Source organism: Coffea arabica, chromosome 11c, assembly GCF_036785885.1.
Source record: "Coffea arabica cultivar ET-39 chromosome 11c, Coffea Arabica ET-39 HiFi, whole genome shotgun sequence".
Classification (NCBI taxonomy): domain Eukaryota; kingdom Viridiplantae; phylum Streptophyta; class Magnoliopsida; order Gentianales; family Rubiaceae; genus Coffea; species Coffea arabica.
The window spans coordinates 39,322,801-39,345,603 of record NC_092330.1 but is presented as its reverse complement, the minus strand read 5'-3'; the positions used below and the strand labels follow the sequence as shown (position 1 = coordinate 39,345,603).

The window sequence follows — 22,803 nt, the reverse complement described above, 5'->3', positions numbered from 1 at the left end:
AACTTTTTTAAGTGCTGTCAATGATTACTTCTTATTGGTAATCTTTCTAAGCATGCAGGCTAGCATTTTCTCCACATTATTTCTTCCAGGAACTCAGCCTCAACTCAACAGGTAATCATATTCTCAACCATTATTATTTTCCCCCACTACAGCTATACCCACAAGATGGCAATTAGTTTACCAACATATTTTCACAACTTTGTATTTTATTCAGAAACGAAAAGCTTTATAAACAAAAAGAAAGGGTCGATGTGAAATCGGTATAGGAAAAGTAAAAGTCCAATGCACTTAATTTGTCCTTTTAACTATTTGGCTCCCTCTTTTATCCCCATCCTCCTCATATATCTTTCTTTGTACAGCAAAATAAAGCGGTACTTAAAAGATAGTAAAATCATCGAAAATCAAAAGATTATCTGCTTTTCTCTTTAAGGCTTTAGGATAAAGAATTCACAAAGTCAAAAAGGGTGACTCTTTAAAGTGTCCTGCATTTTCACATTGTCCTTCATGAGATCATGATATTACCCCTCTATTATCCTGCATGATGGAGCTACATGACTGGTTCTTTGTCCAAGCTCCAAATGGGGTCCGCCGACTTCAACTATACTGTCAAATTTGACACTGTAAACAATTGGAAATGCGATGCACTTTCAATTAGGCAAACCCTGTTCGTGAACAGAAATCATCATTAGAGATTGTACTACCACGAAGAGGAATTAGCAGAAAAAAGACAGAATATAGGTAAAAGAAAAAAAAATGCAGTAGCATTCTATGTCCATAATAGTATTTATTTTGACCACAGGGCCCAAAATTATGGCCTGCAAATGAATGAAATGATGGCCTTCCAACCCTGAACTGAAGTTGTTTTGCCCTTTTCGGTGATGTGATGCAAGGGAGGCATGCTCGCTCCGCCATTTCAGATCACATGTGTAGTCTTTGCCTTGTCCAGTTGCCCTTTAAACTCCTGGTTCATGAAAAATTTAGTACAATTATAATAGGACCTTCAATTTCTTGAACGTGAAGTCTTGAACATGATTGAAGTATTGCAAATGATGGGCTACAAAAACCACTTCTGTTACAGGAGTAGTTCCTTTAGCAGTACTTTAAGGTTGTGATAAACGGGATCTAGAGGAGTTGAACAAAGAACTGAAGCTTAGTGCAAAATTTACTTGCAACATCAGTCAATTCTGTGATGTTTTCGTCTTCTATCCCTAATGCAAGGTTCGAAACATTAGCATTATTTGTAATTCAACCAGTAGGAGGCAGGCACAATCAATGTATACGTTCATATTAGTGGATGATGCAGTAGTGAATTTTCTGTGTAAATTTACCAAATCCTATTCATGAGTTTGCAATTATAATATACATATTAACCTTTCAAATCTTGGAGAAGCTAACCTCTCAATCTCTCAGTTTCCTGCAATGCCTGTGGCACTTTTTCTTCTTCATTTCTTATTAATTTTCTTTTTTGATCTACCAACACAGCTTAGGTCAAGGTACTTGCATGCCCACAGTCTATTGCTTGAGCTCTTTCAGCGTATACATTTGTGCAATACACGAGTTGTCAGAAGATTGGAGCATAAATATGAAAAGGTACATCGGATATGAGGCTCTTTTGCTGTGGAATTCTCCTGCCAACATTGATAGATTCGCCTTGGCAAATGATGAAGAGGGCTGTTTTGTTCTAATCCCTGTGGTCCTTGCTAAAGTCCTTTTCTAAATCAGTTCTATCATGTCATTAAGATCATGATGCATGCTTTTATTGGTTTTGGCAATGATAAGGCTAGGGAGGAGGCTGTTTATAGGCTATAATGATTTCCAGCATCTATCAACAATGCAAAAGTGATGTATCAATGATTGTTTAGTAATATACTCACAATGAAATGGATTTTGTGATTAATTAGTATGCTAATAGCAAGCAATATAACTCTAATTGCTCCTATTCTGGTCAAAGATTTCCTCCTAGAGAAAAAGCCACCCCAAATCCCACTCCGGCTCTGCAGTGCCTAAAGGCGTACAAGCTCAATCTGCGATTATTTGAACGAAAGAATTTGCGTGCCCTTAAAATCATGAGTGCTACAATGATGATGGTGTGAGTCATGACTAGCGCAATCATGATAGCTGCTCATGCCTATCGCCCTCTCTGCAAAATGGTCAAAATTTTCTTTATTTTTGATGCATCATCCCATTTGCCTTTTCATTTTCTTTAACCTTTTTTTTGGTGACTAAAAATTTGTAAAATGATACATATCAGGAAAAAAAAAGGAAAAACCAAAAACGGGCTAGCTAATTCCTCAAAATATTGCCAAAATTTTTTTAAAAAAATCCGACAAATGTGACTCTGACAAAGTTAACGTCCACAGCACGGCAGGCAGCCCGGTTCAATAATACTTCAATTGGTCTAGTTGAAATCCGGTGGAAGGGTGTCCGCAGTTTAGGTTAAGCTCGAGAAGGATATTTTATTTTTTGATCTCAATCTACTTTTAATCAGTGGATCAGACAATATTGAAAACGAGTTACTTGGTCATTAACTTGTTTATCAATTATATTTGTTGTTCCCATAACTCTGGATTTCTTGTTTGTATACCGTGGTCACTTGTTAGCATGGATCCGGTGCTCAATTATGGTGACAAAATAAGATTAATTTCTGCTAGGTATGAAATAGTCAAGAAGTTCCCCTAGTGTATAGAGCTTAACAAAGACCTTAAGGATCAAATTTGCAGCGTACAAGAGATTTTTAACTCTCGCATATTTCCTTTGAGAATCCATAATGAATTTTCTGTTCATGTGATCATTGCCAACTACCAAATGAAACACAGAGAATCCATGACCAGTTTCTTTACTTGGATGTTTAAATGAGTCAAGAAAGTTCTCAGCTATTAAAGGAAGACTAAAAATGGATTGAAGAAGATGAGCTATTAATTTAATGAGTTCTGAGCCCCTGCAGTGGAGGCTATCTTCTCAGCCATGCCAAAGCCATACCTTTCTTACTTGCCAAATGTGTCTTGGTGGCTAAGATTAGAATCATACTGCAGCATATATATGACAATGCTGTATAAGGTCTAAAGTATATGAATAGCTAGCAGCACTGATATTGACATACTTTGTTGGAAGATCGATTAGCCATGTCGAGCTCATCCTCAGATTCAGATGAACAGCCGCTATCTCCAATAAGATTGTTTGGTCGTCAAAGATCCTTGCATCAGATCCTTGGAGGGGGAAAAGGTGATTCTCAACTTTTTATCCTGTTCTTCTTTACCATTTTAACTTTTGATGCCATATATTCTTTTATTTCGAAATCGAACGAATTTTTGTATTGCTTTTCCAAAATAGTTTTCTTTCTCTATAAGATTATTTCTCAAATGTCAGACAGCCTAACATAAGAGTGTTTTTTTTTTTTTCCATATAATATCCTGCGTATAATTCCCATGGATATTATGGTAATCTAGTCTGGTTTGCTTCATAAGTTTTAATATCTCCTCCATCTTGCCTTATTACAAAGAAATTCAAGAATTCTGTATTGTCATTGTAAGCTAAAGCGCATTAATATTGTGAAATAAAGAAGTGATTTCAAGTTGTTTTAAAAATAACAATGTATTTCCCAATAATTACATATATGAACATGCCTGTAATTCAAAATCCGTTCGTTACACCTGTTCTCCAGAAATATAAGGAGCTGAATTAAATTATCTCATCCGGAGCCCAAAATTGAAAAGGGCAATTAGCATAATCATGTTTCTCCAGAAGTGAAAAATTGCTTTCATCGACAAGTGTTGTTTACAATGAATAACAGTCGCACTTGAACATGCTACCTTTTTTTTTTTTTTTTTTTGAATGATTCGTGTCCTTTGTGTGAGGCTTAAATTAAACCTCTTCTTGATTGCCAGATTGGAATACGCTGTAAGAACAAAGTGAGTCAAAAGTACATGTTTTCGCACAAGAAAGATGTGTTTACGTGACATTTGCATTTTCAATTGCAGTTGCAGACATACTACTGTGGGAAAACAAGAAGTTATCTGCTACAATCCTAATAGGCGTCACAATTATATGGCTCCTTTTTGAATTGGTGGAATACAATTTCATCACTCTTCTGTGTCACATCTCTATCATTATGATGTTAATTATGTTTATTTGGTCCACTGGGGCAGGATTAGTTGATTGGTACTGTTTTCTTTCCTAATACCTCTACTGCGTTACCAATTCATATTGCAAGTTAGTTTCGCCATCTTTAAGTTTTAACTGAGCTAATATTGCCAAACTTTCTGTCTCCAAATGCTCTACAGGAATCCCCCAGATTTGCATGCTATAACAGTGCCTGAAGCTACATTCAGATGGCTGTTTGCCAAAATCAACTGGATATTGTTGAATTTGTATGACATTTCATCTGGAAAAGATATAAAAACATTTTTTCTGGTATACATCTTCGCTCAATTGTCATTTTGATCCTGCTGTGTTCCATTTTGTCTTTCCGCCAATTGATTGTGTTATCATTGTCTTCTGACCTTCCTTTTCTTTTGTATACTTCCAATCAGGCAATCACTTTCCTCTGGATGTTGTCAATTATCGGAAGCTCTTTCAGCTCTTTGAACTTCTTATACATTGGTAAGGTTGATGAAAATCTGTTGATGTTGTTGGAATAGTGTTGTATTATTGTCATCATATGTAAGTTACTAATCATGCATGGCATCTTTTGTTATTTTTTGCTGGGATTTGAAGGCTTCCTCAGCTTGGCAACTTTACCAGCTTTATATGAGCGTCATCAAAATGAAGTGGATCATCTCGCAAGCCAAGGGAGGAGAGAAATGAAGAAATTGTACAAAAAATTTGATTCAAAAATCCTTAGCAAGATTCCAAGAGGGCCAGTGAACCAAAAGAAGGGATACTAAAGTTGGAGAAAATCAGGAAACTAACTTGTGAAGAAATTGCCTGTCCCTATTTCATAACCACTTTGCTATGTTGCCTAGACAGCAAGACATATTTGAAGTAAAAAAAAAAAAAAAAAATTACTTCTTCAAAAGAAGATGGATAATGATTAACCTTTTACAGCTGTAAAGTATTCATTCTTAATTTTCTTTGATCTGTCAGTATGAGTTTATCTGTTTAGCACTTTAGCTTCAAGGTCAATTTCATGGTAATGATGGGAAGAAAACAAAATGGACGGCAAGATAAGTTGATTCAAATGGTAAAAATAAATTATTTTTTTTATAAAAAGTTGCGTGTTTGAATAACGTCTATAAGTGTATATATACAGTACTTGGGACATACTTTGATCCGTAGTGTTGAGTGAAGCCAAATTCACCAAATTTTCTTTTACAAAAAAAAAAAAAAAAAAAAAAAAGAAGACCGAATATGTTTACTAAATACAACGAACATGATTTTCCAAACTGAAATGAAATTGCACATGCTGTTCCCACACAACCATTAAGGCATGAAACATCCATCTGAGAACCAACCGCACTCGACCTAACGCGGTTGATTGTTGATTCCCAACTTGCCCATAACACCACCACCAATCGCATTCCATCACCAGTAGTGTTTCTGGGATGTTTGGATCCCCTGTTTTTTGGATGTTTTTCAAAAATTAGTTTTTCAAATACAATAAAAATTTTTAAAAAGTACTCTAAAAGGAAATTTAAAAATTAGTTTAAATTTTTTAAAAATTTTAAAAAATATCTCAAAATATATTCTAGAAACTCTTCTATTATTAAATATTCCAAAATATTTTCTAAAAAATCTGCTACAGCAAAATTTTTCAAAAACATCTCAAAAAACAGCTAATAAAACAGAATTGTTGTTGGCCAATATACTTCCTTTGGGCTTGTAGATTCCATTGTTGCTTTCAAAATCTCTTCAGAAACCTCAATTATGTTCATTATAAGCGTGGGTTACAGATGTAGGCTAAAGCTAATTATTGGCCCAAAGCCAACTCTGCATGTTCCATGTGCAAGCCCAAAGCTAATTACTTCCTGCATTCCAAATTATTCGTCGCATTTCGGGATTTTAACTTATTAAGAATAATAGTTTGATGGTAATGTTGGTAGATTTATTTTCAAAGTTGCTCTCAAGAATTCAAAATTCAAATTTGAATTTAGTATGAAATATAGATAAAGATGGGGACAATATTGAAAAAAGAGATAAAAAATAACTTTGACTTTGGTAAAATAACAAATAATAGTTACAAAATTCGGCTAGACCTGACGGTTCAACCATTCAAACTGGTGAATCGGCCACCTAATTGGATTGGTTTTCAAGTTAGACCGGATAAGTAATAAATCCATTGACCAGTCAATAACCCAGCGGTTCAACCGTTCAAATCAGAAAAAAAAAATTGTTGATTGAACCTTCAAATTAAAAATTATAATATTTTTATAATTCAAAATGTATTATTATACTATGTAATGCACTTGCTGGTTGAATTGGCCAACCCATGATTGGACCAGTAACCTGTTGAATCGGTCACCTCTTTGGACTGAGGTCCTAGTTGAGTTTTATAATTTTGTGGCAAACATTTTGGGACATTCCAAAATGGAAAACATGACAGTCCCAATGGAACAGTGGGAATATTTTATTTATATATTTATTCATTTTTTGGAAGATGGCTTTGAAATTATACGGTAACACTTTTTGTAATGTGATACATATGAGATAAAAAGATAATTGAAAATTATGTTTATGATACAAGTCCAATAATATTTGAATTCTTTTGTTTCAAATAATACTAACCAAACGGATCCAAAAGGCTCTAGATGTTCCTTAAAATTCTTGCTCCCATCGAACCCTTTCTATCTATAAACGCATCAGGGAAGAAAGCATAGCAAGCAAGTAGACAGGGCTTTTGTGGTTTCCTGTGGAATTAGGTTTGTAAAATGCCAAAAAGTCACTTCGGCTTTGGAAAAAAGACAACAGCCTGTCCGGGTTGAGTGAGGTCTCTTTAGGTCTTAGTAGCAGCTCGCCTGCTTAAGGTTGTTATCCCACATCGAATGTTGGGGGGGGGGGGGGTTTGGGGTAGTTTATAAGTTTCCTCAGGAACCACAAGAGTTACCGGCTTTTATGATTTCCTGTGGAATTAGGTTTGTAAAATGCCAAAAAGTCACTTCGGCTTTGGAAAAAAGCAAGTAGACAGGGCCTGCTAATTTTCCGACCACAGTCCTCAATACGTGCCTGTTTCTTTTGGCCTACGCATGAAAAAATATATCTAGCATTTCAAGTTATATTAACCTCCAATATGGTTTTCACAATTTTTTAAAGATTAAGATAAGAGATAAATTTCAAGTTAAAATTTTCAGTAATAGGAACGGTTAACTTTTTTAACTTAACTGTTTTTTCGTGGTACTAAATATATGGTACTTTCCTTTTGTGGGCAAAATAGAAAACATAAATGGTGTAAGATACACCAGAGTCATAATTTTAATCCAAACTCAAAAACATAGATTATTGTTTTTCCCAGAATCCAGATTTTATCATGAATTCTCAGCTGGCTATTTATATGGCTTTTAATCTGTCTATAATTAACACAAAGATAAATGCAATGACAAACTCAAATTCCAAATGCGGTCCACTGATTCCGAAGTTTTAGAACATATATTTTGTTCAAAAGAAATTATTATGAAGAATCGCAGTCGGTAGACTGGGTAAGTAGTCTTGTGCTTAAGAATGCTTTAGAAAAAAGCACGAAGGTCAAACTCTGACCAATTTCATGCAGATTCTCTAGTTCTGTGATAGGGATAGCACATTTTCGATAAGCATTGTCAAAAAAGTTGTGTGAAAACATTAGATTCTGCTGTGGTTTTGTCCTTTTTCTGTCCCTTTCCTCTTTTTTCCAGTTTCTATGTATGGCGTGATAAGGAGCCTGTGTCCATAAAAGTCAAATTTTGCAGTAGATAAGATGAGTAGTCTGAAAGACTTGTGGAAGTGCTGATTCCAACGAAGACAGAGCTTAGGAGTGTACCAAGAGATGGTCAGAGAACTCAAGGCAGGAGGAGGAGGAGGAGGAATCTGGGATGGACAAAATTTTGAGGGCTTAGGAAGTGTAGTTTGGGTTTTGTGGGTGGCGTTCCTTAGTTCATCTTTCATCTTAGCCGTTATCCTCTCCTGTGGAAGTGGTGCAACCAGAGACAAGGCTTCTTCTGCCACCCAAACTGATGCCCACGGGGCTGCATGTGGTGCAGGTTGCACCGCTGCATGTGGTGGCTGATCACCGTGCTGCTCTCTGACTTCTTATCACCTACCTGATCTGCTGATTCTTTTCAGTTGTGAATCGGGAGAAAAACCAAACTAGAGATGACAAAAAACAAAGGGTAGGAAACTAAACTAAAGTAGTAATCGATTCCTCCTCCTCTCTTTTTTTTCTCTTTTTTGTTTGTTAGGGGTACAAATTGTTCGGTTTTGCAGTTCAGGAGTTGTAATAACAGCCTCCTATCAATAGATGTCAAAAGATAGGCAACAATTCACCCGAAGGTGGCAGCCACAATTAAGAGGTAAGTTTGGTAGAGGGCAAGGGTTCTTCGATAGACCAAGAGGCTGTTGGCCTCTATTTTAGTATTTGAAAGCTCTATTTTAATGGCGTTCTGATTGTACATCAACGAATTTGGTCCTACTAAACAGGCATAAGGCATATCATAGACAGTTCCCATTTTTGAAATTGGCTAGAATAAGATTCCGCAACCTGGAATAAGAACTCAACAGGCCAAGAGACATTTCCCAAACACTTGCACACAAGTACAGAACGTAAGACTTGAGTTTACAAGGATTCTTCTCAGTTGTAAATTTCTTTAGGTGTTATTCTATTACTTTCCTACTCTTTCTTCACACACTGTCCAGTTTATTTGAACAATTTGGGGTACAATGAGAACGTGTGCAGTCCTTCATCATTTCTAGACACAATAAATATTTAAAACAGGCACAAGCCAAGATATAGCTGTGGGTCAAAATTTACGTGACAACAGTTCTCACATTCCTCGACTTCTCCTAATTTCAGTTGATGAAATGTCCATGCGGAATGTATCTGCTGGTATGGAAATGAACAGGCCTTTCAGTTCCTCTGGTACGTCAAAATCCTCGAGTACCTAAGAGAGACCGCGAAAGGGTACAAGTTTGTAAGACGAGTCATCACAATAACTCCAGGGTATGGAAAGGTTTTTTGAAATGTAATCTAACCTTGAAAACACCATCTACGTTTCGGCCAGCAACAAGGAAAACACATCCAGTGTTTTTGCACCCGATGAGTATCTCCAACATCTTTGCATAATCGTTCCCATAGTATTTCGGCTGAAAATCAGCAACTTCCAAACATTAAGGCAAAAGAAATTGCAAACTTTCACAGAAACACATTACTGCATGCAAAATTAAAATCCACAGACACCAGAATTTATTAGCATAACAAGATCACTATTCTTTTTTGCGTGCGCGCGTGTGAGAGAGAGAGAGAGAGAGCTACTCCAGAAAGTTTGCCACTTATTAAAACATATTCCGCACCACAAGATAAGAAAAACTATATCTATCCTATTACCAAGAAGAGAGAGAGAGCTTATGATTGTAACCAGAAAAATGATAAACATAAGTAGAAAACCAAATTGAGGATAACAACTAGATATACTGGTAAGCATAAGAATCAGGTACACACTTGGAACCAAAATAAAAACTAAATTGAGGAAGGTAAATCAAAAGATAAAAGTAGAAAACCAAATTGAGGAAGTTAAATCAACCGGTAGATAAAAACTAGATATACTGGTAAGGATAAGACTCAGATACACAATTGGAACCAAAATAACAACTAAAGCTGCAATGATGACATACAACCTAGATAGTTGCTTGAAAAAAAAAAAAAGGTATTGAACTACATAAACTATTGAACACCCAAAATACAGTAAAGAAGCCAGTAACGGAAAGGACAAGGCTACATAGTAAATTTCACAGACTCCTGCTATATATTAAAGGTCCTTACATCGATTAATCTCACTGCTGTATCTGCACCAATGACAAAAGCACTGCCAGGAAAGAGCTCTGCTTTCTTGTAAAAATATGGCTGATTAGATACTATGACTGTTTTTCCTGAATGCACATATGAAAGCAATTAGCATCCATTTAATAAGTAATGTAAAAATATGGCAACGGTGTAGCCCAGTGATCCCTACAAAGAAAGTATTCTGACAAATTCCAAAACACTTGGAAAAGAAAATTTCCTTTTTGCACCACCCCAACCTGGGTGGGGATTTCAGAAGCATTCAAATGACAAATCTACAAATACTAACAGAACAACTTTGGATCCATGTAACGGGAGAACCAAATTCAGCAAATCAATTTAAGATACTTTCAACCCTAACCAATTCCATGACAAAGCTAATGTTCCTTGTGCCTAAGCCTGGTGTAATCAAGCTATTATCCACTGCCATATTCCTGCATGCACATGCACACAGGCTTCAAATTTAGTCATAATGAAAACCACTATTCCAAGGTTCAATTATAGGGAGACACAAAAGGCTTTGACATCCACTACCAATTTCCATAATAAAAGTTTAATCTTCAGAAGGTGATTCATTTTAGAAGGAAAATTTGTCAGATGGTTTCAAATGCACACACAGCATTGATTCTGAACTTAAGTATAGAAACTAAATGATCCAGACTTACCAACTCTTTCAAACTGTTTGACACGTTCTTTGATTTGAGATACTGTCAAAGGAGGTTTATCAGCATTTATGGCGGACAATTCAAAGCACAGGTATCCATCCCCACATATGCTGCATATATAAAATAAACTACGTAAACATCAGAAACAATAGGACATAAACCTAATAGTGATATGGTAGCACACGGAACTATCCTAAGACAATATCATCTCATTTATGTCTAAATGAACTGACAAAAACTGGAAGCACTTCATGCTGTTTCACGTGACACTGAACCTCCATCTAATGCTGTTCGTTTTATGACTGGACTTGCCTTCTGAAAAAGATCTTCTATCATGTAATCATATTACCATGAGTCACAATATTGGAACTGGAAAGTTGCAAGAATAGACAGATTTACCTAATTGCAACATCCAAGAGCTTTAGGTGACCTTCATGTAAAGGATTAAAGGAACCAGATAGAATAATCTTCCGTTTCGTATTAGCAATATCTGCAAAATGTTTTACTTCACAACAGAGGTCTAGAAAGTAGATCACTTAGTGGAAATTATACAATTTTAAGATACAATGTAGATTCTCCACCCAATTTCACCAGCCACCAAAATGCAACTTCAACTGTTAGTAAATGTTTCAAACAGATGAGGCTTTTATAACCCAAGTGCAATGGGGAAATTGTGGTGGACAATCCACATTGTTAAGACTATTTCTAACAGTTCAAATCATACCACTTGAAAAGGGATAGACCTTAAAGCAAATCTGTCCATTTATAACTTGCTCTAATTCTTGATCTTCATCAAATTTGCTTTCATATTCATCAGGAACTTCAGATTCATTTAGCTCAGAAATATAGGTTGCCTCAACCTTGCAAGCGTTGGCAATTCCCTATAAGTACATCATAAAATTTTTCAATTACATAAAGAGACAGAGACTCAATTTTGACCAAATGAGAATTAACGAACCAATCAGTCAGGATAATTATGGAGTGTAAAGTTCTTGGAAAAACTGGACCAAAAATTTTAACAAAGTGTGGATATGAAAATTCCATTTCTAGGCAATTCTATTGAATGTACGCCAGCAGCACCTGAGGCAATGCCATGGATAAAACTGCTTTTAGGTCATAATATATATATCTATCAAGCACATCCACTGAGACTTGTGCAGAAGAAAATTTTGATTTGTATCAAAGTTCTCTTAACATGACTTTTTACACTCACTTCTTTGAAGCAATAAGATGAAATCACTAAGCACCTATAGGTAAACGGTGAAATGTAATCCTAGGCTATGTTTGGTTGTCCAACAGAATAAAAAACTGTCTCTATAGAAGTTTACTTTGCATATGATGCAATTCCAATTCTAATAAAGAACCAAAAGCAGCTTTAGAAAATACTTTCACACCCACAGTCAAGTCGTCCCATCAGATATGGCCCGTACTAGTAAATGGCATCTGATAAGACATTATTATACCAAATTTTCTGTAGTCAAGCATCTTCAACTTTTTAAAAAGCACTTTTATTGGTGCTAACAACTTAGATACTACTCAAATCACATTTCTAAAATATCAGACGATCAGCACCAACACCTCTTTCAGACCTTACTCAGCACGTTACTCCTGAAAAATCACGAAAGAATTAAATGTGCAACTTTCAACTTAAAAAACTTCACTCACCTTGAGTAAGAACTGGCTTGAGACTGTTTCTTCTTGCTCACGAGTGCGCAAACCCTAAATTATTCATTAGCCCAGTTGAATGTTTTGAGGAAGTTAACTCCCAGAAGGAAAAGCAAAGTTAATCCTGCAGTACCTTTGACAGAGTAACCGTTGATACCCAAAGCTGGTCAGATGTTCTAGTTGACAAGTGAAACCTATAAATGAGGCAAGGCCGGAGTTCAGGTTTCTAACCTATGCAAGACAAAAAAGTTCATTCTTCTAACAAAAAAGAAACTGCATCCTGTAAGATACCTATGATCTCCTAGTTTGGGGCGTGTGCTAGCTAGAGAACCAGTAAAACCGACTCCCAGAACAGGAGAACCTATTTAATCATTGAAACCAAGATGCATCACCAATGTAACAAATGATCGATAATTCAAGAACAACGCTACGAATCAAGAAAAAGAAAAAAAAAATGGCCCCAGGTAGACCTGCAGACGCATCCAGGAAAGTCATCTAACTACTAAAGCCTTTCAGCACAACAAGGAAAAAACTGCCTGCATCATTAACATAAATTGGCAAGAATGACAACAACAGAATATATTACTAGAACTCCGTACGTAAAATTTGAGGGTAAGACTGTTCAAAAGTGAAGTTAGTTGGTCCATTATGACCAATGGAGCTTGAGCAATTGAGCTCGATTGACAGATACAACCTCCCATGTTCCTGGACTTTCCAGACCACCAGTGTCAGCATCTTGTCGCTTATTATATTATACAGAAACTCTAGAAATTTGAATATACCGAACGTAGAAAAAAAAATACAAATTCATTTCGGAAATAGAACCTGGTTTAGAAAGCTTTAAAGCTCTATTATAAGCCAAGAGTGCCATTTCCTCCGCCGTCTTGGCACTAGCGAATTGAGCTGGAACCTGTTCATTCACAACAAGTAATCAAATACTACCAAATACTTATAGAACTAAACTCTGAGAAATGGAGATGATAAAAGTAGATGTTAAGTGGGATCATTATGAAATTGACCTTGCCGAGCAATTGAATCATGGACATTCCAGAATACGGAACTACGGCTTCCAGTACCGTATTTGATGCTCCGGGGACCGACAACAACAACCCTAACGCCTGCGAGGCGCCGCCGGCGATGTAGAGAACGGCCTGAGTAGGACAAGAGTGTATGGATCCTACGAGAGCTCGCATGGAGCCGTCCGTCATACTCGTCCAGACGATGTCGTTTTAGTATCGGAAGCCCAGATATGACGGGAAAGTTTGTTGACTGCTTGGAATTTGGGATGCCATTTTTATTTTATTTTATTTTATTTTTTGTACGTGGGATGCCCATTTCTCAAGCTACCCCTCGCCGTTTCTGTGTTGATTTGTTCAATGCGACGTCGTTGCTGGTGGTGTTTCTTGGGATTGGGCTTCTGACCCAGATGTTGGGTAATTGTTATTGGGCCTAGTATTTCAGGTTTGGATGTTCTCTCTCTCTCTCAACGAAAAAAATTTCTTATATTAAAATAAAGTAGAAATAGATGTAAGATAAAATTTATCGTATTAAAAAAAAAAAAAAAATAAATAAAATCCTTAAAAAAAAAGTCTTATTTTGAAAAGTGAAATTTTGGGTTTGATAATCAATAATTCTAATGATTGAAACATTTCTTGCCAACTCAACTTTTTTTTTTTTACTCAATATCATCTTTTTTTAGATGGATGGAGTCAAACTCTAGCTTGACTAAAATATGGTCAGTTTTCTAGAATGAAAATATGTCTTTTTAAAGAAAATAAAAATATGGTTTGATTCTTCCTTATTTCGATAGCGCACACAATGAATTTTGCCCCCTTGTGAATGTACCAGAACCACATACATTTCTTGGGTTCCACTCCCTTATGTGCCACGAAGATATATATATATATATATATATATATATATGTATGTATGTATGTTATATGTGTGATGTTGTCGTCGTCGTGGTCATCGTCAGTCCATTTCTGTTTATGTAGAGTAGATTTGCTAGCAAATGGAGTCAATTTCTGTTTTCGCGCGGACGATGGTGCCTGTGTATACATGTAAAGGTTGATTTTGTTAAGAAATTGAGGCGGAAAGTTTTGGATTACATTTAATAAGAATCAGGAAACATTTAGTAAGAATGAGGAAATTCATGTTGCTAGAAGAGATGAGTGAATTGGGGAAGGTAACAACATTTGAGTGTTGGTTAATAGGATGACATTGTCATGATAGCAAAAGTATTTTATATCTATTGTTGGCGGATGTCAAAAGTTGGCAGTTAAGAACTTCAGTGGACATCACTGAATCTGCAAAATATACATTGCAAAAACTATGGCTTAAGAGCCGGAGTTCAGATCCATTGAATCTGCAAAAGTGTGCTGGCTGGAAAAATGGTGAAGGAATTAGTGGCTATTAATTCTGTTAGGCCATGGCGTCTTTTTCCTTCACTTTTTCAGCAGTGGTCTTTTGTTTCTTGGTAGGGCTTTCTGTTATTTTCAGTGTAGCGAGGCGTTCTGCCTCAAGTTTGTTGTCATCATCTCCAGATGGTGCTGTTGTCGATTTAGCATGCATTGCTGCTGTTTCTGCTGCTGTTGAACTCTCTGCATCAGTATATATTGGTGGCAGTCCTCTGGCTTCAAATTCTCCCAACTTCAGCTTGTGCGCTATAATGGCTGTATACTTTACAGTGGAGGATGATGCAAATGATTTTTCGGTCTTTTTGACGAAGCAAACAATCATGGAGCTGTTAATGCTTTCCTCTATTGCTTTATAGTCAAGGGAACCCTGAAATAATGAAGTAGATGAATATGTTTTTTATAGTAACATGTATTTGAAACTGAGAAGCTATTAGTTGGTTGGTTTTGTATGTTATGAGAGGAATATATATTTCAACGTATTAACTAGTGGATGTATTGCTTACTTGTTCCTCTTGGTCTTGAATTTCTGCTATAGTGAATGGCAGTAGTTGCTCAGCATCTGGTCCATATAGATCCAATGTCATTGAGCCAGAGTAGTTAGCAAGGTTAACAGTTAATCTACACCTGTTTCATAAGAGAAGCAAATTATTAATAAGCAGATGTATGTGAACAGCAGTATAAATCGATACAAAATGACTATAAAGAGCATGCAACTCTAATGCTATAGCCACAACAGAGCATGTATCGAGGGTAATAACACAAGGCAAAGGGACTGTGGTGGTCCCTGTTCTACTGAGATTCAAGTTTCAAAGTTGAATAAAATTGTTGATGTAATGAACTGATTACCTTGGCTCGACTCTAATCTGTCTCTGGCATGAAGTGCAAATAATTAAGTGCTGTGGAGACATCCGAAGAGATTTACCGCATCCAGGACATGCATTATACCAGAGCTTTTGACTTTTATCTAGCAGAGTTGGTGTGCCTTGTAACCAACAGGATTTTTGCTGCAATTTTGATATATATGTTTTTAGACTTCTAATTAGAGCAGTAGGATAAAGATTTGAGTACTGTGATGAAGATTAGATAGGTAATGTGATTGTGGTACCAGGGGCAAGTTCAAGAAGTCTCTTATTGATGTGAGCTCTTCAATAGGTGGCATTGGCAAGAGGACGGCACGATTCTCATAAGCTTTTTCAAGCAACATCTGTTCAATTTTTGCACGGTTGTCTTGAATCCTGGAATTAAAACTGGAGTAGTAAGTATAACAAGTATGATGACTATTAATGGGTGCATAATAATAGCAGAATTTTAAATGGAGTAGTAAGTATAACAAGTACCATGACTTTATTGTTGCTGCTTGTTCAATTGGAGGATTAATGAGAATCGCACTTCCTGGCTTTGTGCTGAGGTTCACAGCTGCAAATGAAAGACAGTAATTAAAGGGTGCATATTATTGTGTAAATTTTGAATTCCAAGTAAGTGAGGTGATCGATAGTGTCAATTCTTACTATGATAAGAGGAAACCTTAACTTTCAATGCTGCAATAATTGGCTGTGAATCAATGATATCTGCAATAGCCTGTCCTTCATTTAGCTCGTAAGCTCCCCATAAAGTTAGGATCGTTGGTATGCAGCTACATAGAGGTTATGGTTATTACATGCATTCATACTTATGATTAGTTCTGCAATAATGATGCGATTTTGCATGCATTTTGAAAGTATTACCCTTGATCGATCACAATTATGTTTCTCAGAGGTGTGGTTCCTCTGTTATTTCTTGGTTGCACTTGAATAGCAGCTGCTAGGACGTCTATTTTTTTGCGAAAGAAAGGAAATTCTGCGTGTCAGTCTCTGTGAACAGTAAAATGTTTCACTATTGTAGAAATGCAGTACGATTAACCTATTTCAGATTGGACACCTATGTACTGACGAAACTTTTTGAAATCAGTGAAGTTAAGCAGTGGAGTAATCATTGGTGAATCGGTATCGCTCACAAGCTGAACAACTGTTGAATTGTCGATGATCCAGTTGCATTCTTTTCAGTTGAACGGTAGTCTGCTGAGGCAAACTTGACTTTTGCATTTGAGACAAGGTATTTGTTATATAACTGAAATAAAGCTCTAAAGAACTCAATGTCTGAGTTATAGATAAGAGCTTCAAGCTTTGTTCCCTGTCATTGAGAGTTGAATGAGGTGAATTAAAGATGTATTAGTACTGAAGTTTTCACGTTGTAAGTATTCGAATATGGTATTACCTGATCATCCATGAGGAGCAACTTTTGATATCTGTTGCCAGCTTTCGACACCTGAATCCTTTGCTTCTGAATGACTTGAACTTTACAGGTCCAGTCTTTCATGCCAGGAAGTATTTTATTAATTGCAGTGAAGTTTGTTCCCATCTGTGAAAGTGATATGAAATATATATTGCACAGTGTAAGAAATAACTGAAAGACTTGCATGCATCATGAATACTATATTTTCTGCATTGATGATCAGACTGTATGGAAAAGCAGCTACTCATATAAGATATCATGCTAATGCTAATCCTAGGATTTCTGTATAAACAACATTTTCTGTCAAATCATCTGTATTTGTATCAAAAACTGATAGTCTTATGAGTATTTTCACAGCTTTACTGTTTTTAGCTCTTGAGATTGCTACATATATCTGTCCATGTGAGAACACAGGCTCACGTAAATAAATACCAACAAAATCTAATGTTTGACCTTGAGATTTATTTATAGTCATTGCAAAGCATAATCTAATAGGGAACTGATGACACTCAAAAGAAATAGGGCAATCAGGGTCATCCTCAACTCGAAAAGAGAGATTCTATGCAGAAAGACTTCTTTGCCTATATGTTCGCCTGTGCTAATGATGGCATGTATAATATTAGGCTTTAAAGATTTACATATAAGTCTTGTGCCATTGCAAAGACCTCCTGGAGGATCTATATTTCTAAGCAGAATGATTGGTGAGTTTGGTTTCAAAGTTAATTTATAAGGCAGGAATCCAGTAGGAGTCAAGCTGTTAAAGAAATCTTCGAACATTGTTTGTTCACTAATTTCAAGTGCTTTGTCTCTGCTGATATATTGATATGCATTTCCTGGAAACCTCTCTGTTAGTGTTTCATTCAGCTCATCGATGAAGTCATTTCTTGTTGTTAGTATAGCCCTGTTCAGTAGAGAAAAGTTATGATCAGTGAAGGCATTTAGGTCAGGAAACACATGTTTAATTAAAGCACTAACAGATTCTTCTTCAGTCGTGTATGGTAGAAGTAAAGGTCGTGGAATTCTGATGTTCTTCTTATCAATGTAAGGTTCAGCTCCGTTACCAATGCGTAGCAGATAACTGTAAAGTCAGGATCTGATATCGCCCTCATGTTTTGTGTGAAGTGTGGCCGAATGTAGGAATTTACAATGCTTGCCTGAATAAAGTCTGCTTTTGATCCTTTTGTTACCATTGGAAGTACTTGTCTGAAGTCACCTCCTAATACTATAACCTTCGATCCAAAGAGCTCTGTTGAACTCATAATGTCCTTTAACATCTCCTCTACTCCTTCAATAGCAGTTTTGTGTGTCAATGGTGCTTCATCCCAGATGATTAACTTTACTTGTAGCGGGAGGTCAGCAAGTGCACTTTGTTTGCTGATTTTGCACATATTTTCAGCACTTGAATCGATAGGTATTTTGAATCTTGAATGTGCTGTGCTGTCCTTCCTCCAGGGAAAATCCAGGCAGCCACTCCACAAGAAGCTGTAGCAAGCACTATAATAGCCTTTTGATCTTGCTTCAGCTAGTAAAGCTTTATATAAAAATGTTTTTTCGGTGCCACCAGGTCCGTCTAGGAAAAAGCAGTCTCGTTTATTGACATAGGCAGCTTCAAGTATGGTATTGAATGCAGTTCTTTGGTCAGTATTAAGTTGAGAAACTGAAGCTAAATCAATTTCTGAGACTGCAATGTTCAATTCACTAAGAGTATCTCTGGTATCTTTTGTCAGGCCATCAAACTTGAGTATTCTGGGCACTAATGCATAGGAGTTGATGTTCTTACCCATTGATTCAAGGAAATTGTTGGTTTGTTGTAACACTTTTGCTTCAATTTCCTTGTCCGTTAAGTTCCCTGCTCTCTGATAATCTTCTGACATATATTGTTGAAATTTTGGCCATAAATGCCTTGCATTTTCTGGAGGCGAGAAAACTAAGAGTGGCAAATAGACGTCTTAAAAGTATATGGCATGTGGTATACTGCAGCCTCTTGTAAGCATTGTTCCTGACTGTTATCTGACTGAAAATAGTCTCGAAGAACTGCAGCTTCTTTGAAAGTATCAACTAAGACGCCATTAACAGTTTTCAAGTCGTTAAATGAAGTCGGCCCTCTGACAATCAGCAGCAATAAACGGAGACAGTAACGTTCGCCTTCAATTGGATTAACTGTGACTAATCCTCCAATTGTGTCTTTCTGTTTTTGAGGTGACCATGCTTTTGATCCAGGATACCAAAAAAAATGTTCAGGGAATTCTTTGTAAGTGCACTTCAGGCTCTTGGCTAAATCTTGAGTTGAATTCGTGCGAAAAAATTCAGCAAGTATGGTTCTCTTCGCAAAAGGATTACTTAAAAGCTCACGCAAATCTTGATCTTCTGTGAAGCTCATCGATTGGAAGTTCTCTAAGTGAACTTATAAATGAATGACTGATGGATGCATTTCACTTAGAGGAAGAAGATAGATACGCCACATTGCTTCAACAGCACAAACCCATCTGCCTGTCTGGTAATCTTTGATTTCATCCACCGGATCAGACACTGAAGGAGTGGCTGATGTAGTTGAGCTAGCAGATACTGATGGAGCAGAAGAGGCAGCAGCACGATCAGCATTAATGCAAAAGTGAATTCTGTCATGACCCTTATGTACGTATTTATAAATGTATTTGACAGCTTTAACACTTGAACAAACTTCAACGTTAATGTGACAATCAAATTTGGCCAATAGGTATGGGTTGTAAGGTACAACACATCTATTGTCTAGCTGGTGATCTCGAACGATAACTTTTCAACCATTCTTCCTTCTCTTGTATGTAGGTTACGAATTATCTCCATGCGATGTCTTTTCAGCCCACCATTTAGGATAATTATTTTTGCACTTTTTGACTGGTGAACCTTCCATGCAGACATTATTGGGATTTTTATGGCCACAAGGTCCGTGCATCATGTGCTTTCTCACCATATTGAATAGGTGTCTGTTTTGATTTGCGTCAGGAATCTCAGCAGAAACAATCTTGTTAAGTGCCTCAGTGGTGTACAACTTTGATGCCGGTTGAAGAATGATAAGCATATGTACATGTGGCAGGCCTCGTTTCTGAAACTCGATAACGTAGGTATAAGCAGCAACAGCCCCAAAAATTTGCTTTTTGAATAATTCATCTTTCAGAACTTGGAAGCTTTGAATGAAATACTCGAGATAGAAGGTCTGGTCTGTTATGAGCTTCATCAGCGGATAACATATGTTTTTTTATCTCTAGCCATGAAGGATTGCAGGTCATAATAATGAATATATCAGGCTGGCCAAATTTATCTCTTCTTTTCATGTCTCGATCTCGGTCCTCCAATGAATGAAGCTGGAAGCGCAACACGTTGGCCTATCTTAGAACCACTGGATTGACCATGAATAATGCTACCCATGATGCCTTGCAGTTGTTCTCTTCCTATAAGCTGTTGTTTGTGCCTGTAGAAGTCAAGTCTTTGACTCTCAATCTTGATGTACATATCAACAGCAAGTTGTTGAAATAGTCTTCCAGTGTTGACAATACTTGGAGAACAATCAGCTCTCATCTGCAATTTGTAAGCATATTACTCTCATTGAAGCATATACATTTAAGCTGTCAAATGCTTTGGAAGCTGGCCATTAAAAATAAAAGCGAACTGATATATGAGTAAGCAATAAGGGTAAAGCATTTCAATCTATAAAGTAAAGATACTACTTCATGTAGTTCATAAAGCAAATATGTAATTTGCTAACCTTGTTCTTCCATATTAATCATTTCATCAGCAGATTTGAAACTTGTAAGAGTTGTTGCCCGTGCATTCTTTTTTTCTTTTCTTTCGCATTTTTTGGGATTTTGCCTTTCAGATCTTTTAATGCCTGGATGCCATCCAGTTTCTCCAAATGCAAACAGCAATGGTACTGCAATGCATCATAACATCGGTAGTAATATTGCACTCGTCGCTGCTGTCCATCTTTAGTGTAAACTTGAATGTGTCTAGCATATCCACTATTTGATTCGTCTCCTTCAACCCACAAAGCAGCAACTTGAGATGCAGTAGGCTTATTGAAGACTCTTTGATCGGTGTCGCAGAATGTCTTTAGAACAATCTGACAGGAATCTAAGTTAGGAACATTTCTGAGGCTACGAAAGAAGCATGCATAAGGATTAGCCTTCATCATATCCATAATTTTAACAACAATACTCTCAGTTAGCTTTTCAGAAACTGCAAGCCTGTTGTGAAGCTCAAGATCTGTATCATGGAAATATAGCTGTAAGTACATTCAGGAACCACCGTGTGGTATCAAGTCATTAACAAAATGATATGTTTGTCCTTGCAGTTTGAAAGTGTATATTCCATTAGTCCTTTTGCAGAGTTCCTTGTCATAGCGGACACCAAACGAGCTAAAAGCAAACAAGCAGTTGTATGTTCTGACATATGTTGGAAAGTACACTGCTTCTTCAGTGTGTCCAGTGTAGAGTTCAATGAGGACATCAGGTAGCCTGTTTTGATGCAATACAGCATCACCATCAGAGCACCAAAAGCTTGCAGTTTCAGAATAAAACTTCTTGGCTGCACAATACCTGCAGTCAGCCTGTGATGGCAAAGTATCAGAAGCAGTAGGTATGAATTCTAAAGCTTCTGTTCCAATGAATGCATGTTTCCTTACAAATTAAACATAAAATATTAGCATAGATAAAATTGCCATTAAATTCATTTACTGATAAATTTGATAAAGCCATACTAAGAAGGCTAGTAAAGCTAGAACAACCTTTTCTTCCTGCAGGCTTTCTGCTTCTCGAATTATGAGGCCGGCTATGCTCACTAGTATTTCCTACAAAGTAAATTGCAAAGTAAGTGCACATACATTGTTAACGAAGAAAACTTTGGTAGTGCAAAAGCTTAGTAATACCTGTTGGCTGATGATTCACATGACCTGAAGAGCGTTTCGCAACATGATTGTCACAAAACAAAGTTTGGCAGTCCTAATAAAAAGCAAATGCTTGGTTACATTTGAATATCTGCATCAGTATAGGATAAAGCGGAAACATCACTGAAGGCATTATAAAGCATGAGAAAATTACCTGATACATGCTGTAAAGATTCCTAAAGATACTTATAACACTCGCTGCAGATTGGAAGCTCACCTGTAATAGGAGAAGGACAGCAAAGCATACTGTTAGTGGTGATGGCAGCTAACACTGCTATCTAAACTATTGCATAAATTGAGTGAAGACAAACCAGGAGTTGCTGAAGCAGCAGATCGTGTACATCTATGAGAAGTTGATTTCTTTGACTTTGATCCTTATACAGGTACAAAACACATTAAATTAAAAGTAATATAAAGTGTGATTTATTATACAATGGAAATAATACCAAGAAAAATGCAATCATTGGATACCTGTGTGAAAAGTAGAGAATTCTGAGATATACATATATTTTTTCAATTTCTCATGACTTTGAGAATTGTCTGGTTGTCCAATGGGCAATGGCCGTAGCACGCAAGAGCTGACCGCCTTATTTAGTTGATCAGGAGCACCAACAGAAACCAAGTTCGTCTGTTTTCTTCTATGATAAGCCTCTCTTTTGTTTTGCACGTCGAATTTCTTTTTCTCCAGCAGAGAGCATAGCATGCCTATTTCTTGCTTGTTCATTCTGCCTAAGTTTCCTAGCCTTTCTATTTTCAACATCTTCTTCACTTATGCTTAGTTTAGATAGGCTCATAGCTAAGTTTGATGCATAAAATGATAATGAGCCAACCACAAAGCAGAAAACAATACTAAATAGATCGAAGATGTCACAGGAATAGATAAGAAGTGCAAACAAAATGAAAGACGAG

General features: G+C 36.7%; 5 protein-coding genes and 1 long non-coding RNA gene across 6 annotated transcripts; 1 reads left to right on the top strand and 5 right to left on the bottom strand.

Annotated features, from left to right (window-relative positions):
* The first annotated feature begins 2,898 nt into the window (after window positions 1–2,898).
* On the top strand, window positions 2,899–5,032 carry LOC113717172 (reticulon-like protein B9). Its single transcript, XM_027241862.2, has 5 exons — window positions 2,899–3,222; window positions 3,978–4,158; window positions 4,281–4,410; window positions 4,530–4,599; window positions 4,714–5,032. The coding sequence occupies exons 1-5, from the start codon at window positions 3,123–3,125 to the stop codon at window positions 4,881–4,883; spliced, it is 651 nt and encodes a 216-aa protein (XP_027097663.1). The 5' UTR covers window positions 2,899–3,122; the 3' UTR covers window positions 4,884–5,032.
* Window positions 5,033–8,668: 3,636 nt separating this feature from the next.
* On the bottom strand, window positions 8,669–13,603 carry LOC140016859 (uncharacterized). Its single transcript, XM_072070926.1, has 11 exons — window positions 13,308–13,603; window positions 13,114–13,198; window positions 12,580–12,649; window positions 12,422–12,482; window positions 12,289–12,342; window positions 11,348–11,504; window positions 11,023–11,113; window positions 10,624–10,733; window positions 9,941–10,047; window positions 9,154–9,264; window positions 8,669–9,062 (listed from the first exon to the last, which is right to left on the bottom strand). The coding sequence occupies exons 1-11, from the start codon at window positions 13,494–13,496 to the stop codon at window positions 8,946–8,948; spliced, it is 1,152 nt and encodes a 383-aa protein (XP_071927027.1). The 5' UTR covers window positions 13,497–13,603; the 3' UTR covers window positions 8,669–8,945.
* A 5,300-nt stretch (window positions 13,604–18,903) lies between these two features.
* Window positions 18,904–19,356, bottom strand: LOC140016584 (uncharacterized). Its single transcript, XM_072070150.1, has one exon. It carries the CDS (start codon window positions 19,354–19,356, stop codon window positions 18,904–18,906), a length of 453 nt encoding a protein of 150 aa, XP_071926251.1.
* A 24-nt stretch (window positions 19,357–19,380) lies between these two features.
* On the bottom strand, window positions 19,381–20,190 carry LOC140016583 (uncharacterized). The gene is made up of 2 exons (XM_072070149.1): window positions 19,860–20,190; window positions 19,381–19,655 (listed from the first exon to the last, which is right to left on the bottom strand). The coding sequence occupies exons 1-2, from the start codon at window positions 20,188–20,190 to the stop codon at window positions 19,381–19,383; spliced, it is 606 nt and encodes a 201-aa protein (XP_071926250.1).
* Window positions 20,191–20,270: 80 nt separating this feature from the next.
* On the bottom strand, window positions 20,271–21,706 carry LOC140016582 (uncharacterized). Its single transcript, XM_072070148.1, has 4 exons — window positions 21,686–21,706; window positions 21,400–21,558; window positions 20,842–21,234; window positions 20,271–20,531 (listed from the first exon to the last, which is right to left on the bottom strand). Exons 1-4 carry the CDS (start codon window positions 21,704–21,706, stop codon window positions 20,271–20,273), a joined length of 834 nt encoding a protein of 277 aa, XP_071926249.1.
* A 28-nt stretch (window positions 21,707–21,734) lies between these two features.
* On the bottom strand, window positions 21,735–22,299 carry LOC113717175 (uncharacterized). Its single transcript, XR_003454295.2, has 4 exons — window positions 22,206–22,299; window positions 22,049–22,111; window positions 21,877–21,949; window positions 21,735–21,798 (listed from the first exon to the last, which is right to left on the bottom strand). It is a non-coding gene; the product is annotated as an uncharacterized lncRNA (long non-coding RNA).
* Window positions 22,300–22,803: the final 504 nt, after the last annotated feature.

Excerpts from the sequence above, each read along its gene's own strand:
- LOC113717172 (XM_027241862.2), top strand. The coding sequence starts at position 3,123 with ATGTCGAGCTCATCCTCAGATTCAGATGAACAGCCGCTATCTCCAATA. Across the intron at positions 3,223-3,977 it reads GATCCTTGGAGGGGGAAAAG|TTGCAGACATACTACTGTGG; the intron begins GTGATTCTCAAC and ends TTTCAATTGCAG. Across the intron at positions 4,600-4,713 it reads TTTGAACTTCTTATACATTG|GCTTCCTCAGCTTGGCAACT; the intron begins GTAAGGTTGATG and ends TGGGATTTGAAG.
- LOC140016859 (XM_072070926.1), bottom strand. The coding sequence starts at position 13,496 with ATGACGGACGGCTCCATGCGAGCTCTCGTAGGATCCATACACTCTTGT. Across the intron at positions 12,650-13,113 it reads TTTAAAGCTTTCTAAACCAG|GTTCTCCTGTTCTGGGAGTC; the intron begins GTTCTATTTCCG and ends ATGATTAAATAG. Across the intron at positions 12,483-12,579 it reads CCCAAACTAGGAGATCATAG|GTTTCACTTGTCAACTAGAA; the intron begins GTATCTTACAGG and ends CCTCATTTATAG.
- LOC140016584 (XM_072070150.1), bottom strand. The coding sequence starts at position 19,356 with ATGAGCTTCACAGAAGATCAAGATTTGCGTGAGCTTTTAAGTAATCCT.
- LOC140016583 (XM_072070149.1), bottom strand. The coding sequence starts at position 20,190 with ATGAAGCTCATAACAGACCAGACCTTCTATCTCGAGTATTTCATTCAA. Across the intron at positions 19,656-19,859 it reads CAATAATGTCTGCATGGAAG|TTTGTTCAAGTGTTAAAGCT; the intron begins GTTCACCAGTCA and ends TTAACGTTGAAG.
- LOC140016582 (XM_072070148.1), bottom strand. The coding sequence starts at position 21,706 with ATGGCTTTATCAAATTTATCA. Across the intron at positions 21,235-21,399 it reads CAGTGTACTTTCCAACATAT|CTATATTTCCATGATACAGA; the intron begins GTCAGAACATAC and ends ATGTACTTACAG. Across the intron at positions 20,532-20,841 it reads AGAAACTGGATGGCATCCAG|ATGAGAGCTGATTGTTCTCC; the intron begins GCATTAAAAGAT and ends TACAAATTGCAG.